Here is an 18,740-nt window from a genome sequence, read left to right on the forward strand (position 1 = left end):
CTTTTAAAATGGAGACCAGCAGCCATTTAAAAAAACAGAGGGATGTGGTTTGTGAAATTGTATGTTTTTAAAAGTATTTTATAATTTGAATATAAATGTAATTTTCAGTTCATATACAAATTCCTATTCAAATCGTCTACACAGTAGTTAAATACTTTTTTTCTATAAAGCACTAATGTGGAACTGATGCAAACAAACAAAATATTTAAGAGAACAAAAGTTTGAGTAAATGTTGATATGCAAATAAGGTCTTACATTTGTTTCTGACTCAGTCCCAACAATTTTACAATTGGTGACAATTGCTGGGTTGGTAGGCAGGGTGACACTGACTTTGTAACCATTGGCTGGAAACTGAAGGATAGAGCAGGGGTTAGTGGTTATTTCATCAGTATTTGTATCTATTTGTTTGTATTTGAGTATTAGAATGTATAAGAATGAGTTAAATAGCTACAGTGCCTTCAGAAATTATATATATTTTTTCCCACATGTTGTTGTGTTACAGCCTGAGTTTAAAATTGATTCAATTTAGATTTTGTGTCACTGGCCTACACACAATACCTCATAATGTCAAAGTGTAATTCTGTTTTTAGAAATGTATTCAAATTAATAAAACATGAAAGATGAATTCTCTTGAGCCAATAAGTATTGAACCCCTTTGTTATGGCAAGCCTTAAAGCCTAAAGGTCAGGAGTAAACATGTGCTTAATAAGTCACATAATAAGTTGCATGGACTCACTCTGTGTGCAATAAGAGTAAGGTTTGACTTTGGAGACGAGAAGCAAGTACAGGGAGTGAACATTTGACGGATAATGGACATCAAACAAAACAAGAACAGCGTCTGGACGGGGGAACAAAACATCATTACGACAAAAATGCTGACAGGGGGAACAAAACTGAGGAACAGACAGATATAGAGTGGGCAATCAACAACGTGAAGGAGTCCAAGTGAGTCCAATGAGTGCTGATGCGTGTAATGAAGGTGATAGGTGTGTGTAATAAAAGGCAGCCTGGCGCCTTCGAGCACCAGAGAGGGGAAGCGGGAGCAGGCATGACAATAAGGGTTTAACATAATTTTTGAATAACTACCTCATCTCTGCATGCAATTATATTTTAGGTGCCTCAGTCAATCGGTACATTTCAAACACAGATTGAATCACAAGACCAGGTAGGTTTACCAATGCCTCGCAAAGAGCGGCACCTATTGGTAGATGGGTAAATAAAATAAAAGGCAAACATTGAATATCCCTTTGAGCATGGTGAAGTTATTATGCTTTGGTTGGTGTGTCAATACAACTAGTCACTACAAAGATACATGTGCCCTTCCTTATTCAGTGGCATGAGAGGAAGTAAACCGCTCAGGGATTTCACCATGAAGTCAATGGTGACTTCAATACAATTACAGAGTTCAATGGCTGTGATAGGGGAAAACTGACGATGGATCAACAACATTGTAGTTACTCCACAATACTAACCTAACTGACAGAGTGAAAAGAAGGAAGCCTGTACATAATATAAATATTTGAAAACATGTATCCTGTTTGCAACAAAGCACTAAAGTAATCACGCAAAACACTGGAGTTGCTTACCAAGACAACTTTGAACGTTCCTGAGTGTCCTAGTTACAGTTTTGAATTAAATCGGCTTGAAAGTCTATGGAAATACTTGTAAATAGCTGTCTAGCAATGATCAACAACCAACTTGACAGAGCTTGATACATTTTTAAAGAATAATGTACCAATATTGTACAATCCAGGTGTGCAAAGCTCTTAGACTTACCCAGAAAGACTCAGCTGTAATCGCTGCCAAGGATGATTCTAACATGTATTGACTCAGGGGTGTGAATACTTATTTAAATGAGATAATTCTGTATTTAATTTTCAATACATTTGAAACATTTTATAAAAACATGTTTTCACTTTGCCATTATGAGGTATTATGTGTAGTTGACTTAAAAATAAATATTTTATTCATTTTGAAACCAGGCTGTAACACAACAGAATGTGGAATAATCAAGGGGTATGAATACCTCCTGAAGGCATTGTACCTTGTTATTCTGTCTGGTGGCCATCTGTTCCCTCAAGGTCTTCAGACAGTACCGAACCTAAAGAGAGACAACACATAACACACATTATATATTTTATTTCCACTACACCAGCTTGCACACACACACACTAGAAGGACTTTACATCAACAACACACCCTTCCTCTGTACACCCAAACCACCCATTAATTTCCCTGTCCTTCAACAGAACCCCACCCATGTTGAGTCATTCTCCCATATTGCTGGTGCAGAGAAAACTAAATCAAGATGGCAGCACTCACTGACCTCCTGTATCTGAGACACCTCGTCTGTCAGCATCTTGACACTGCTGGTGTTTTCCTTCTCTGTTTGTGGGACTCGAGGTACACTTGTACAATAGAGTTGGGGTATTCTGTTAGTCAAGGGAAGCTCTGAAATCACATACACACCAATGCACACAGGCTTAAACTTGCTCATACACACCTTAAGGACCTCTACTTTCTCTTCCCGAAGGTCGGATCAGATTTAGCCTCTGGCTAGTCTGGTATTCACTGGTTGACTGGTATTCACTGTTTGACTGTGGCTGTGACTGTGAGAAATAGAGTAAGAATACAATACAATATAATAATGATTATTATTTAGTAATAGTGAGAAGAAAAATAATAATCAATGTACCTTGTTAATGAACTGTTCTGATGACTGGGTTGACTGATTCTGTGCTTGTAGAGTGAGTCTGAGCAGCCTGCACCTAATTTGAAATCAGAGGCAAGAGGACTAAGCACCTCTCTGTCTCTGTATATGTCTGATGTTGTCTTGTCAAAAAGATTATGACATTGTTAACGCCCATAGCAAACCATTTCATATTTAGCTTACGTTTAATTGGATTAAATTGTTTTGGTGTCTTTTAGTTGTCACTGTATTAGACTAAGAATCGGTGATTGGATGATGTTGAAGTTGAAATGGTGCTGGTTCCATTTGGGACGCAGACACTGACTGTCTGTTGTTTCCACCGCACCGCTTTTCTAATCCAACTCTGGATCTGACCTAAAATTACAGTAACTAAAAGTCAAACCAGTCCAACTAAGTACTGTAGGACCTTAAATAGCAACACATTCCACATTAGGGATGGCAATCACTTCACAGTTGTGTCCCGTCCCTTTGGTAATACCAGCAAAATGTTGACAACAATATATACTATTTGCTCTCTACTGTATAGACTGAATATGAAAACGTGTACTTCATCATAAATAAGGCATAGATTTCAATGTGGTCAAAATACCTGTTACTCTAGTAAATCTTAATTTATGACATACAATATGTGAAATAACTCAGGTGATCCTCCTTATATTATTTACAATTAAATAGACAATGCTTAAGTTATTGAAAAAGAATGGTTGAGTAACAATGGTATATTCTGGAATCATCCCACTGGCCAAAGACTGGTCGAATCAACGTATCAAGGCACAAGGTGAGACCCAGATGCAGACACAGGAGGCAGATGGTTGGAGTCTTACAATGTTTAATAATCCAAAGGGGTAGGCAAGAGAATGGTCGTGGACAGGAAAAAGGTCCAAACCAGATCAGAGTCCCGGAGGTACAGAGTGGCAGACAGGCTCGTGGTCAAGGCAGGCAGAATGGTCAGGCAGGCGGGTACAGAGTCCAGAAACAGGCAAGGGTCAAAACCAGGAGGACTAGAAAAAGGAGAATAGCAAAAAGGTACACAGGAAAAACATACATTTGCAAAAAGTCATCAACGTAAGGGGATTTGGTATTTTTCCCCCAAACCTTTAACCTAAATCCAATGACATGGTGACATTTTTTGTTGATTTCTCATTGAATTCACGTTATTTGGAAACTCAACCAAAACTAGATGTTGAACTGCATCACATCTGGCTGTGATTGGGAGTCCCATAGGGCGGCGCACAATTGGCCCAGCGCCGTCCCGGTTTGACCGGGGTAGGCCATCACTGTAAAGAAGAATTTGTTCTTAACTGACTTGCCTAGTTAAATAAAGGTTCAATAAAAAAGGAGCCTTATCAAATGAGTTTTAAACACTTAACTTCGAACTTTTGATGTTTTAAATCATTTTTCATTCTATGGCCTTAAACATGTGTCATTTAATTGTCATAAGGTTAGTCTTTCCTCAAAAATAAACAAACATTCTCTTTTGGGAAAAAAAACCTTTTTAATAAGGGAAGTTAACTGCTTTAGCATCAGTCTGAATGGGAAAATAAAACACTCTATAACGGCAGTTCCACATGAATTAAGAGAGTGAATAGTCTTCGGAGAGGTGGTTTAGGCGTTACGTAACATAACTGTAAAGGCAGCTTCTCTAGATCTCACTGTCTGATCTGATCCTGGGTCTATAGAGAGTTTCAATGCAGTTAATCCATGTTTATGTTATTTATACTGAACCTTCCTGAACTTGTGTGTACAGTGTGTGTACATAGAGGTGAAGAGGTGTGTTTGTGTGTGCCTGCATGTGTTCCCTTACAAGCCTGAATGTGTTTGTCCGACTGCCTCTATACCCGGCTCTCCCTTCATCCAGCTCAGTATAGACCAGTGGAGGCTCTTCAGAGGAGGAATGGGAGGACCATCCTACTCAGTGACTTTCATAAAAATGTCAATTGTAAAACATTTAGAAAGTTACGTTACTGCATGAATGTAGTGGGTTTACTAACGTGTTAGTTCAATTAGCTATGCTGACTATGATGTTACTTTAGCTAATATCGAGACAACAATCTAGGCTGTGTGTAGCGGTTTGGTTTGGAAAGGTTATTTAACCTGGTCACATACAGCTGATGTGTCGTGCATTGAAGTCTACAAGTGAAGGGAAGAGGTGGGAGGAGGAGAGCGCATGAATGCGAGAAGGAATACAACGTGGCTGCTGTGAAAATGAACTGTGAACTGAAAATGAAATTTACGCGTGATAAGGGGTGTATTCTTTCTGCCGATTCTGTTGAAAAAGTTTCTTAAACGGAAGAAAATGGTACAAAATGGGGATAAACATACCTGAATTTGTCCAATAGAAACTCTTGTTTGCAACTGTTGGGCTAATGATTACACCCATTAGCATCAGCTAGATGCAGGCAAGTGTGCAAGGAAGTACTGCATGTCACTGTCTTTCCATATGTCACTGTCTGTCACCTCAAATTTGTCTCTCAACCTGTTTGCACCCACATTGTAAACTTTCATTCATAGGCAAGGTTGTAGCAACGTCATGATGGGTATAAGGGAAATTTGAGTATCATGTAGTAGCCTAAACCTATCGCCATTGAGAGTCATCCAATATGCTGTAATAGAAATAAGGCCATGCTCGTGAAAAAAATGGCCTCCCTCATTTTAAAAACGGCACTGACAACCACTGACAGACCCCATTTGCTCTATGTACACTGAACAAAAATATAAACGCAACATGTAAAGTGTTTAATTTTATTTTTATATTGTGGATAGCGTGTTACTTCCATCAATGTCTAGATCATTCCAATTCCCCATATTGTTTTTTGCTATATATATATATATATATATATATATATATATATATATATATATATATATATATATATATATATATATATATATATATATATATATATATATATATATATATACACACACACATACACATATATATATATATACACATACATACATACATATATATATACATATACAGTGCCTTGCGAAAGTATTCGGCCCCCTTGAACTTTGCGACCTTTTGCCACATTTCAGGCTTCAAACATAAAGATATAAAACTGTATTTTTTTGTGAAGAATCAACAACAAGTGGGACACAATCATGAAGTGGAACGACATTTATTGGATATTTCAAACTTTTTTAACAAATCAAAAACTGAAAAATTGGGCGTGCAAAATTATTCAGCCCCTTTACTTTCAGTGCAGCAAACTCTCTCCAGAAGTTCAGTGAGGATCTCTGAATGATCCAATGTTGACCTAAATGACTAATGATGATAAATACAATCCACCTGTGTGTAATCAAGTCTCCGTATAAATGCACCTGCACTGTGATAGTCTCAGAGGTCCGTTAAAAGCGCAGAGAGCATCATGAAGAACAAGGAACACACCAGGCAGGTCCGAGATACTGTTGTGAAGAAGTTTAAAGCCGGATTTGGATACAAAAAGATTTCCCAAGCTTTAAACATCCCAAGGAGCACTGTGCAAGCGATAATATTGAAATGGAAGGAGTATCAGACCACTGCAAATCTACCAAGACCTGGCCGTCCCTCTAAACTTTCAGCTCATACAAGGAGAAGACTGATCAGAGATGCAGCCAAGAGGCCCATGATCACTCTGGATGAACTGCAGAGATCTACAGCTGAGGTGGGAGACTCTATCCATAGGACAACAATCAGTCGTATATTGCACAAATCTGGCCATTATGGAAGAGTGGCAAGAAGAAAGCCATTTCTTAAAGATATCCATAAAAAGTGTAGTTTAAAGTTTGCCACAAGCCACCTGGGAGACACACCAAACATGTGGAAGAAGGTGCTCTGGTCAGATGAAACCAAAATTGAACTTTTTGGCAACAATGCAAAACGTTATGTTTGGCGTAAAAGCAACACAGCTGAACACACCATCCCCACTGTCAAACATGGTGGTGGCAGAATCATGGTTTGGGCCTGCTTTTCTTCAGCAGGGACAGGGAAGATGGTTAAAATTGATGGGAAGATGGATGGAGCCAAATACAGGACCATTCTGGAAGAAAACCTGATGGAGTCTGCAAAAGACCTGAGACTGGGACAGAGATTTGTCTTCCAACAAGACAATGATCCAAAACATAAAGCAAAATCTACAATGGAATGGTTCAAAAATAAACATATCCAGGTGTTAGAATGGCCAAGTCAAAGTCCAGACCTGAATCCAATCGAGAATCTGTGGAAAGAACTGAAAACTGCTGTTCACAAATGCTCTCCATCCAACCTCACTGAGCTCGAGCTGTTTTGCAAGGAGGAATGGGAAAAAATGTCAGTCTCTCGATGTGCAAAACTGATAGAGACATACCCCAAGCGACTTACAGCTGTAATCGCAGCAAAAGGTGGCGCTACAAAGTATTAACTTAAGGGGGCTGAATAATTTTGCACGCCCAATTTTTCAGTTTTTGATTTGTTAAAAAAGTTTGAAATATCCAATAAATGTCGTTCCACTTCATGATTATGTCCCACTTGTTGTTGATTCTTCACAAAAAAATACAGTTTCATATCTTTATGTTTGAAGCCTGAAATGTGGCAAAAGGTCACAAAGTTCAAGGGGGCCGAATACTTTCGCAAGGCACTGTATATATACACAGTGGGGCAAAAAAATATTTAGTCAGCCACCAATTGTGCAAGTTCTCCCACTTAAAAAGATGAGAGGCCTGTAATTTTCATCACATGTACACTTCAACTATGACAGACAAAATGAGAGAAAAAAAAATCCAGAAAATCACATTGTAGGATTTGTTATGAATTTATTTGCAAATTATGGTGGAAAATAAGTATTTGGTCACCTACAAACAAGCAATATTTCTGGCTCTCACAGACCTGTAACTTCTTCTTTAAGAGGCTCCTCTGTCCTCCACTCGTTACCTGTATTAATGGCACCTGTTTGAACTTGTTATCAGTATAAAAGACATCTGTCCACCACCTCAAACAGTCACACTCCAAACTCCACTATGGCCAAGACCAAATAGCTGTCAAAGGACACCAGAAACAAAATTGTAGACCTGAACCAGGCTGGGAAGACTGAATCTGCAATAGGTAAGCAGCTTGGTTTGAAGAAATCAACTGTGGGAGCAAGTATTGGGAAATGAAAGACATACAAGACCACTGATAATCTCCCTCGATCTGGGGCTCCACGCAAGATCTCACCCCGTGGGGTCAAAATGATCACAAGAACGGTGAGCAAAAATCCCAGTACCACACGGGGGGACCTAGTGAATGACCTGCAGAGAGCTGGGACCAAAGTAACAAAGCCTACCATCAGTAACACACTAAGCCGCCAGGGACTCAAATCCTGCAGTGCCACACGTGTCCCCCTGCTTAAGCCAGTACATGTCCAGGCCCGTCTAAAGTTTGCTAGAGAGCATTTGGATGATCCAGAAGAAGATTGGGAGAATGTCATATGGTCAGATGAAACCAAAATATAATAAGAATGCTGAGTTGCATCCAAAGAACACCATACCTACTGTGAAGCATGGGGGTGGAAACATCATGCTTTGGGGCTGTTTTTCTGCAAAGGGACCAGGACGACTGATCCGTGTAAATGAAAGAATGAATGGGGCCATGTATCGTGAGATTTTGAGTGAAAACCTCCTTCCATCAGCAAGGGCATTGAAGATGAAACATGGCTGGGTCTTTCAGCATGACAATGATCCCAAACACACCGCCCGGGCAACGAAGGAGTGGCTTCGTAAGAAGCATTTCAAGGTCCTGGAGTGGCCTAGCCAGTCTCCAGATCTCAACACCATAGAAAATCTTTGGAGGGAGTTGAAAGTCTGTGTTGCCCAGCAACAGCCCCAAAACATAACTGCTCTAGAGGAGATCTGCATGGAGGAATGGACCAAAATACCAGCAACAGTGTGTGAAAACCTTGTGAAGACTTACAGAAAACGTTTGACCTCTGTCATTGCCAACAAAGGGTATATAACAAAGTATCGAGATACACTTTTGTTATTGACCAAGTACTTATTTTCCTCCATAATTTGCAAATAAATTCATAACAATTCCAAGATGGCGTAGCAGTCAGACGTCTTGTCCTGTCGTGTCCCTTGTATATATCGTTTTTACATCATTTTCTTCGCATATCTTTAAAAATGTTTGCTAAACCTCAACATCTAAATACTCTCCTGCAACCCGCCTCACCCTATGTAGCATGGATCTGCTTTTTTTTATTTTAAAGTATTTATATTTACTACGGATCTGGAACCCCTCAACTGAAGCTAGCCAGCTAACTACCAGCTATCAGTCAGCAAACCATTGCTAGCGGTCAACAGCTAATCTTTAGCTCGGAAAGCTCTCACCAGTTCGAACAACGCGACTCTCACCAGAGCATAACAGACCTATTATTTTTATCCCCGGATTCCCACCGCAAACGGAACATTTTCATCTGGGCAACCCCGGATGACTACTCCTGGCTAGCATTTCCATCCACTTAGCTTGAAGCTAGCCCGGCCAGAGCTCCTGTGCTACCACCGAAGCATACTCCTGGGCTACAATATCCGGACCCACGACCGGTCTATCGATGTCACCGCATGAAGAGGCATAAACAGACTTAACCCCATCGCGACGTCCCCCAAAGGCTAACTTTCTAGCCCTTGTTATCTGCTTGTTTGCTAATTCGGCCTGCTAACTGCTAGCCTGCCCCGGTCTACTAACAGCTAGCTTGTTTAGCCCCGGTCTACTAACAGCTAGCTTGTTTAGCCCCGGTCTGCTAACTGCTAGCTTGTTTAGCCCCGGCCTACTAACTGTTAGCTTGTTAGCACAGGCATGCTAACTGTCTGAATCGCCGTGTCCCCAGCTAGCCCAACCACTCACCGGACCCATATTTATTTTCAATCTCTTTTCGATTTTTAATTCGATTGTACCTTCCGGTAACCTGCCACACCCAATGTGATACGGAATCGCTATTATTTTTAATTTTTAGAACACATTCAAGAACCTCCAGAAGCTAACCAGCTAACTAGCTACAAGCTATTTAGTCATTGTTAGCCACTGCTAACGGCTTTTACCTTCTGATCAGCCAGCCTTTTTTTTTTCTAGCCTGGATAACTGTCTCTCCACAACAACGCCGGATTCCTAAGTCTCTCACTGTTGCCGCCTGCTACCGACCCCCCTCAGCTCCCAGCTGTGCCCTGGACACCATTTGTGAATTGATCGCCCCCCATCTAGCTTCAGAGTTTGTTCTGTTAGGTGACCTAAACTGGGATATGCTTAACACCCCGGCAGTCCTACAATCTAAGCTAGATGCCCTCAATCTCACACAAATCATCAAGGAACACATTATTTATTTATTTATTTACCTCTATTTCTGAAACTTTCTGCCGCCATTGTCGCAACCCCTATTACCAGCCTGTTCAACCTCTCTTTCATATCGTCTGAGATCCCCAAGGATTGGAAAGCTGCCGCAGTCATCCCCCTCTTCAAAGGGGGTGACACGCTGGACCCAAACTGTTACAGACCTATATCCATCCTGCCCTGCCTATCTAAGGTCTTCGAAAGCCAAGTCAACAAACAGGTCACTGACCATCTCGATTCCCACCGTACCTTCTCTGCTGTGCAATCTGGTTTCCGAGCCGGTCACGGATGCACCTCAGCCACGCTCAAGGTACTAAACGATATCATAACCGCCATCGATAAAAGACAGTACTGTGCAGCCGTCTTCATCGACCTGGCCAAGGCTTTCGACTCTGTCAATCACCGTATTCTTATCGGCAGACTCAGTAGCCTCGTTTTTTCTAATGACTGCCTTGCCTGGTTCACCAACTACTTTGCAGACAGAGTTCAGTGTGTCAAATCGGAGGGAATGTTGTCCGGTCCTCTGGCAGTCTCTATGGGGGTGCCACCGTGTTCAATTCTTGGGCCGACTCTTTTCTCTGTATATATCAATGATGTTGCTCTTGCTGCGGGCGATTCCCTGATCCACCTCTACGCAGACGACACCATTCTGTATACTTCCGGCCCGTCCTTAGACACTGTGCTATCTAACCTCCAAACAAGCTTCAACGCCATACAACACTCCTTCCGTGGCCTCCAACTGCTCTTAAAACGCTAGTAAAACCAAATGCATGCTTTTCAACCATTCGCTGCCTGCACCCGCACGCCCGACTAGCATCACCACCTTGGATGGTTTCGACCTAGAATATGTGGACATCTATAAGTACCTAGGTGTCTGGCTACACTGTAAACTCTCCTTCCAGACTCACATCAAACATATCCAATCTAAAATCAAAGCTAGTCGGCTTTCTATTCCGCAACAAAGCCTCCTTCACTCACGCCGCCAAACTTACCCTAGTAAAACGGACTATCCTACCGATCCTCAACTTCGGCGATGTCATCTACAAAATAGCTTCCAATACTCTACTCAGCAAACTGGATGCAGTTTATCACAGTGCCATCCGTTTTGTTACTAAAGCACCTTATACCACCCACCACTGCGATCTGTATGCTCTAGTCAGCTGGCCCTCGCTACATATTCGTCGCCAGACCCACTGGCTCCAGGTCATCTACAAGTCCATGCTAGGTAAAGCTCCGCCTTATCTCAGTTCACTGGTCACGATGGCAACACCCACCCGTAGCACGCGCTCCAGCAGGTGTATCTCACTGATCATGCCTAAGGCCAACACCTCATTTGGCCGCCTTTCGTTCCAGTTCTCTGCTGCCTGTGACTGGAACGAATTGCAAAAATCGCTGAAGTTGGAGACTTATCTCCCTCACCAACTTCAAACATCTGCTATCTGAGCAGCTAACCGATCGCTGCAGCTGTACATAGTCTATTGGTAAATAGCCCACCCAATTTACCTACCTCATCCCCATACTGTTTATATTTATTTACTTTTCTGCTCTTTTGCACACCAGTATCTCTACCTGTACATGACCATCTGATCATTTATCACTCCAGTGTTAATCTGCAAAATTGTAATTATTTGCCTACCTCCTCATGCCTTTTGCACACAATGTATATAGACTCTTTTTTTCTACTGTGTTATTGACTTGTTAATTGTTTACTCCATGTGTAACTCTGTGTTGTCTGTTCACACTGCTATGCTTTATCTTGGTCAGGTCGCAGTTGTAAATGAGAACTTGTTCTCAACTAGCCTACTAGCCTATCTGGAATTTTTTTTCTCATTTTGTCTGTCATAGTTGAAGTGTACCTATGATGAAAATTACAGGCCTCTCATCTTTTTAAGTGGGAGAACTTACACAATTGGTGGCTGACTAAATACTTTTTTGCCCCACTGTGTGTGTGTGTGTGTACACACGCACACACACACACATATATATACTATAAACTTCCGGCGCCGACAGAGATGGCCGCCTCGCTTCGCGTTCCTAGGAAACTATGCAGTTTTTTGTTTTTTTACGTGTTATTTCTTACATTAGTACCCCAGGTCATCTTAGGTTTCATCACATACAGTCGAGAAGAACTACTGAATATAAGATCAGCGTCAACTCACCATCAGTACGACCAAGAATACGCTTTTCGCGACGCGGATCCTGTGCTCTGCCTTACAAACAGGACAACGGAGTGGATACCATGCAGCGACCCAAAAAACGACTCCGAAAAAGAGGGAAACGAGGCGGTCTTCTGGTCAGACTCCGGAGACGGGCACATCGTGCACCATTCCCTAGCATTCTTCTTGCCAATGTCCAGTCTCTTGACAACAAGGTTGATGAAATCCGAGCAAGGGTAGCATTCCAGAGGGACATCAGAGACTGTAACGTTCTTTGCTTCACGGAAACGTGGCTTACTGGAGAGACGCTATCCGAAGCGGTGCAGCCAACAGGTTTCTCCACGCATCGCGCAGACAGGAAAAAACATCTTTCTGGTAAAAAGAGTGGCGGGGGCGTATGCCTTATGACTAACGTGACATGGTGTGATGAAAGAAACATACAGGAACTCAAATCCTTCTGTTCACCTGATTTAGAATTCCTCACAATCAAATGTAGACCGCATTATCTACCAAGAGAATTCTCTTCGATTATAATCACAGCCGTATATATCCCCCCCCAAGCAGACACATCGTTGGCTCTGAATGAACTTTATTTGACTCTTTGCAAACTGGAAACCATTTATCCGGAGGCTGCATTCATTGTAGCTGGGGATTTTAACAAGGCTAATCTGAAAACAAGACTCCCCAAATTTTATCAGCATATCGATTGCGCAACCAGGGGTGGAAAGACCTTGGATCATTGTTGCTCTAACTTCCGCGACGCATATAAGGCCCTGCCCCGCCCCCCTTTCGGAAAAGCTGACCACGACTCCATTTTGTTGATCCCTGCCTACAGACAGAAACTAAAACAAGAGGCTCCCACGCTGAGGTCTGTCCAACGCTGGTCCGACCAAGCTGACTCCACACTCCAAGACTGCTTCCATCACGTGGACTGGGACATGTTTCGTATTGCGTCAGACAACAACATTGACGAATACGCTGATTCGGTGTGCGAGTTCATTAGAACGTGCGTTGAAGATGTCGTTCCCATAGCAACGATTAAAACATTCCCTAACCAGAAACCGTGGATTGATGGCAGCATTCGTGTGAAACTGAAAGCGCGAACCACTGCTTTTAATCAGGGCAAGGTGTCTGGTAACATGACCGAATACAAACAGTGCAGCTATTCCCTCCGCAAGGCTATCAAACAAGCTAAGCGTCAGTACAGAGACAAAGTAGAATCTCAATTCAACGGCTCAGACACAAGAGGCATGTGGCAGGGTCTACAGTCAATCACGGACTACAGGAAGAAATCCAGCCCAGTCACGGACCAGGATGTCCTGCTCCCAGGCAGACTAAATAACTTTTTTGCCCGCTTTGAGGACAATACAGTGCCACTGACACGGCCTGCAACGAAAACTTGCGGTCTCTCCTTCACTGCAGCCGAGGTGAGTAAGACATTTAAACGTGTTAACCCTCGCAAGGCTGCAGGCCCAGACGGCATCCCCAGCCGCGCCCTCAGAGCATGCGCAGACCAGCTGGCCGGTGTGTTTACGGACATATTCAATCAATCCCTATACCAGTCTGCTGTTCCCACATGCTTCAAGAGGGCCACCATTGTTCCTGTTCCCAAGAAAGCTAAGGTAACTGAGCTAAACGACTACCGCCCCGTAGCACTCACTTCCGTCATCATGAAGTGCTTTGAGAGACTAGTCAAGGACCATATCACCTCCACCCTACCTGACACCCTAGACCCACTCCAATTTGCTTACCGCCCAAATAGGTCCACAGACGATGCAATCTCAACCTCACTGCACACTGCCCTAACCCATCTGGACAAGAGGAATACCTATGTGAGAATGCTGTTCATTGACTACAGCTCGGCATTCAACACCATAGTACCCTCCAAGCTCGTCATCAAGCTCGAGACCCTGGGTCTCGACCCCGCCCTGTGCAACTGGGTACTGGACTTCCTGACGGGCCGCCCCCAGGTGGTGAGGGTAGGCAACAACATCTCCTCCCCGCTGATCCTCAACACTGGGGCCCCACAAGGGTGCGTTCTGAGCCCTCTCCTGTACTCCCTGTTCACCCACGACTGCGTGGCCACGCACGCCTCCAACTCAATCATCAAGTTTGCGGACGACACAACAGTGGTAGGCTTGATTACCAACAACGACGAGACGGCCTACAGGGAGGAGGTGAGGGCCCTCGGAGTGTGGTGTCAGGAAAATAACCTCACACTCAACGTCAACAAAACTAAGGAGATGATTGTGGACTTCAGGAAACAGCAGAGGGAACACCCCCCTATCCACATCGATGGAACAGTAGTGGAGAGGGTAGCAAGTTTTAAGTTCCTCGGCATACACATCACAGACAAACTGAATTGGTCCACTCACACAGACAGCATTGTGAAGAAGGCGCAGCAGCGCCTCTTCAACCTCAGGAGGCTGAAGAAATTCGGCTTGTCACCAAAAGCACTCACAAACTTCTACAGATGCACAATCGAGAGCATCCTGGCGGGCTGTATCACCGCCTGGTACGGCAACTGCTCCGCCCTCAACCGTAAGGCTCTCCAGAGGGTAGTGAGGTCTGCACAACGCATCACCGGGGGCAAACTACCTGCCCTCCAGGACACCTACACCACCCGATGTCACAGGAAGGCCATAAAGATCATCAAGGACATCAACCACCCGAGCCACTGCCTGTTCACCCCGCTATCATCCAGAAGGCGAGGTCAGTACAGGTGCATCAAAGCTGGGACCGAGAGACTGAAAAACAGCTTCTATCTCAAGGCTATCAGACTGTTAAACAGCCACCACTAACATTGAGTGGCTGCTGCCAACACACTGACACTGACTCAACTCCAGCCACTTTAATAATGGGAATTGATGTAAATATATCACTAGCCACTTTAAACAATGCTACCTTATATAATGTTACTTACCCTACATTATTCATCTCATAGGCATACATATATACTGTACTCTATATCATCGACTGTATCCTTATGTAATACATGTATCACTAGCCACTTTAACTATGCCACTTTGTTTACATACTCATCTCATATGTATATACTGTACTCGATACAATCTACTGTATCTGCCTATGCTGCTCTGTACCATCACTCATTTATATATCCTTATGTACATATTCTTTATCCCCTCACACTGTGTACAAGACAGTAGTTTTGGAATTGTTAGTTAGATTACTTGTTGGTTATTACTGCATTGTCGGAACTAGAAGCACAAGCATTTCGCTACACTCGCATTAACATCTGCTAACCATGTGTATGTGACAAATACATTTTGATTTGATTTGATTTGATTTGAGTGCCTTGCGAAAGTATTCGGCCCCCTTGAACTTTGCGACCTTTTGCCACATTTCAGGCTTCAAACATAAAGATATAAAACTGTATTTTTTTGTGAAGAATCAATAACAAGTGGGACACAATCATGAAGTGGAACGACATTTATTGGATATTTCAAACTTTTTTAACAAATCAAAAACTGAAAAATTGGGCGTGCAAAATTATTCAGCCCCCTTAAGTTAATACTTTGTAGCGCCACCTTTTGCTGCGATTACAGCTGTAAGTCGCTTGGGGTATGTCTCTATCAGTTTTGCACATCGAGAGACTGAAATTTTTTCCCATTCCTCCTTGCAAAACAGCTCGAGCTCAGTGAGGTTGGATGGAGAGCATTTGTGAACAGCAGTTTTCAGTTCTTTCCACAGATTCTCGATTGGATTCAGGTCTGGACTTTGACTTGGCCATTCTAACACCTGGATATGTTTATTTTTGAACCATTCCATTGTAGATTTTGCTTTATGTTTTGGATCATTGTCTTGTTGGAAGACAAATCTCTGTCCCAGTCTCAGGTCTTTTGCAGACTCCATCAGGTTTTCTTCCAGAATGGTCCTGTATTTGGCTCCATCCATCTTCCCATCAATTTTAACCATCTTCCCTGTCCCTGCTGAAGAAAAGCAGGCCCAAACCATGATGCTGCCACCACCATGTTTGACAGTGGGGATGGTGTGTTCAGCTGTGTTGCTTTTACGCCAAACATAACGTTTTGCATTGTTGCCAAAAAGTTCAATTTTGGTTTCATCTGACCGGAGCACCTTCTTCCACATGTTTGGTGTGTCTCCCAGGTGGCTTGTGGCAAACTTTAAACTACACTTTTTATGGATATCTTTAAGAAATGGCTTTCTTCTTGCCACTCTTCCATAATGGCCAGATTTGTGCAATATACGACTGATTGTTGTCCTATGGACAGAGTCTCCCACCTCAGCTGTAGATCTCTGCAGTTCATCCAGAGTGATCATGGGCCTCTTGGCTGCATCTCTGATCAGTCTTCTCCTTGTATGAGCTGAAAGTTTAGAGGGACGGCCAGGTCTTGGTAGATTTGCAGTGGTCTGATACTCCTTCCATTTCAATATTATCGCTTGCACAGTGCTCCTTGGGATGTTTAAAGCTTGGAAATCTTTTTGTATCCAAATCCGGCTTTAAACTTCTTCACAACAGTATCTCGGACCTGCCTGGTGTGTTCCTTGTTCTTCATGATGCTCTCTGCGCTTTTAACGGACCTCTCAGACTATCACAGTGCAGGTGCATTTATACGGAGACTTGATTACACACAGGTGGATTGTATTTATCATCATTAGTCATTTAGGTCAACATTGGATCATTCAGAGATCCTCACTGAACTTCTGGAGAGAGTTTGCTGCACTGAAAGTAAAGGGGCTGAATAATTTTGCACGCCCAATTTTTCAGTTTTTGATTTGTTAAAAAAGTTTGAAATATCCAATAAATGTCGTTCCACTTCATGATTGTGTCCCACTTGTTGTTGATTCTTCACAAAAAAATACAGTTTTATATCTTTATGTTTGAAGCCTGAAATGTGGCAAAAGGTCGCAAAGTTCAAGGGGGCCGAATACTTTCGCAAGGCACTGTACCACAATCTGTTACCAATTAGGAGTGAGGAGGACATACCAGTAAACAACACACGTAAAACAAAACACTGACTGCAACACACACAGCACGAGGACGTATTGCAGTGATACTAAGTGCTGTAATAGTCTAGGTCTTAGCGCAAATCAAAGTTACAATAATGTAACTATGCTAAAGAACAGACATGTTTGTTTAAAAAGAGGGAGAGTGGGATCACGCCGAGTCACTCACGCTAAAACACCCTGCCTGTCTATGTAATAATATAGCCTAGTCATATAGCAGGCATTTACAGTTAACACTCATAGGCGTACAGGAATCTAACCCCCAATTTTGATGTTACAAGGACTATGCTCCAATAAAGTGAGCCATTGCACCCCCCCAGTCCTTCTCAAACCACATCCTGCAAATGAGTGGCTCCATATCTGCAGATCCTCTGACTGTAATAGGGGAGCCAGTCAAGCAGTGGCTTGTCTGCACAGGAGAATTCTGCCTTAAGTGGAATAGACTGGGGCATCATCCATCCATAGAGGGTAGAAGAAGTGATGGATAAGAGTGAAGACAGGAGATGAGTCCATCTGACTCACCATGTGAGTCGTGATAGAAGATCCAGCTGTAATAGGAGATGCCTGATAAGGGTGGAGCACTGCATGTGGCGCCGCCCAAGGACAAGGATATTAGCTATCAAGATACAGTGTGACGACTACTGAGAAACAGCATGTACTACAGTAAAATGTACATAGGAATGTGACCATTTGCATGCATGTGAGGATAGAGTACAGTACATGCATCGATGTAATGTGTATTTGCATAGTTATGTTTGTATCAGGGTGTGCTCCATTTTGAGTGTACTGTATTTACAGTATTTGTGTGGTGGTTGATTAAGAGTCCTAGATTGAAGTTGGCAAGCTAGATTAAGTTGTGTAGCGTGTACCTTAATGATTTTCTCCCTCTAAGAATGTATTGTGTGTAATGGCAGGGCTTGTAAAAAACACTAAACCATCAGTTGTGGTTGGACCAGCCAGCTCCCTGCACTATGAGAGTTTGAGATCACAGGGAGCGACAGCCTCAGGGCTTATCTCAGTCAGAGGCACAAAGACAGATGAAGAGAGAGAGCTAGAGAGAAAGAGAGCAAGAGAGAGTGTATAGCCACACCACACCCATTGCTCACATGCCCCTAACACAGAGACACAATGTTCTCTTCCTTCACCACACACTCCTTCCCTGGCTCTCTCACAGTCATTGCATGGCAGAGATTCGTTTTAGCGTTCCAAATTCCGCGAGGGGGGTTGTGTGTGTATGACTTGGCTGTCTGACAGAGTCAGCAGGAGTTTGTTCTTGGTTGTTACAGTTTTTACTGTTAATGAAGCACTTTTAGTTTGATTATGGTGATTAACTCACACATACAGGTACATGCACATTGCTCACAGGCAAACATGAAAAGCATGTGATACGGAAGAACATCCCATATACATATATGCTCGTATCCAAGATGGCGTAGCAGTCAGACGTCTTTGTCCTGTCGTGTCCCTTGTATATATCGTTTTACATATTTTTCGTCGCATATCCTTTAAAATATTTTGCTAAACCTCATCATCTAAATACTCTCCTGCAACCAGCCTCACCCAA

The 18,740-nt window shown here is 42.8% G+C and overlaps 1 protein-coding gene across 3 annotated transcripts in view; it reads right to left on the minus strand.

The window, feature by feature from the left end:
* Window positions 1-18,740, minus strand: part of LOC139372557 (tuftelin-like) — a 41,452-nt gene that overhangs the window by 7,075 nt on the left and 15,637 nt on the right. The window contains exons 2-6 of one of the 3 annotated variants that reach the window (XM_071112295.1): window positions 3,535-3,711; window positions 2,504-2,609; window positions 2,327-2,408; window positions 2,045-2,101; window positions 256-351 (exon numbers count right to left, since the gene is read on the minus strand). In XM_071112295.1, coding sequence (XP_070968396.1) covers window positions 256-351; window positions 2,045-2,101; window positions 2,327-2,359 — 186 coding nt within the window. In that variant the 5' untranslated portion in view covers window positions 2,360-2,408; window positions 2,504-2,609; window positions 3,535-3,711. Of the gene's footprint in view, window positions 1-255; window positions 352-2,044; window positions 2,102-2,326; window positions 2,409-2,503; window positions 2,610-3,534; window positions 4,355-18,740 lie in introns of those variants that run through there. The other 2 variants (XM_071112296.1, XM_071112297.1) reach the window with 2 other exon arrangements.

This window comes from Oncorhynchus clarkii, chromosome 18 (genome assembly GCF_045791955.1).
Source record: "Oncorhynchus clarkii lewisi isolate Uvic-CL-2024 chromosome 18, UVic_Ocla_1.0, whole genome shotgun sequence".
Classification (NCBI taxonomy): Eukaryota; Metazoa; Chordata; class Actinopteri; order Salmoniformes; family Salmonidae; genus Oncorhynchus; species Oncorhynchus clarkii.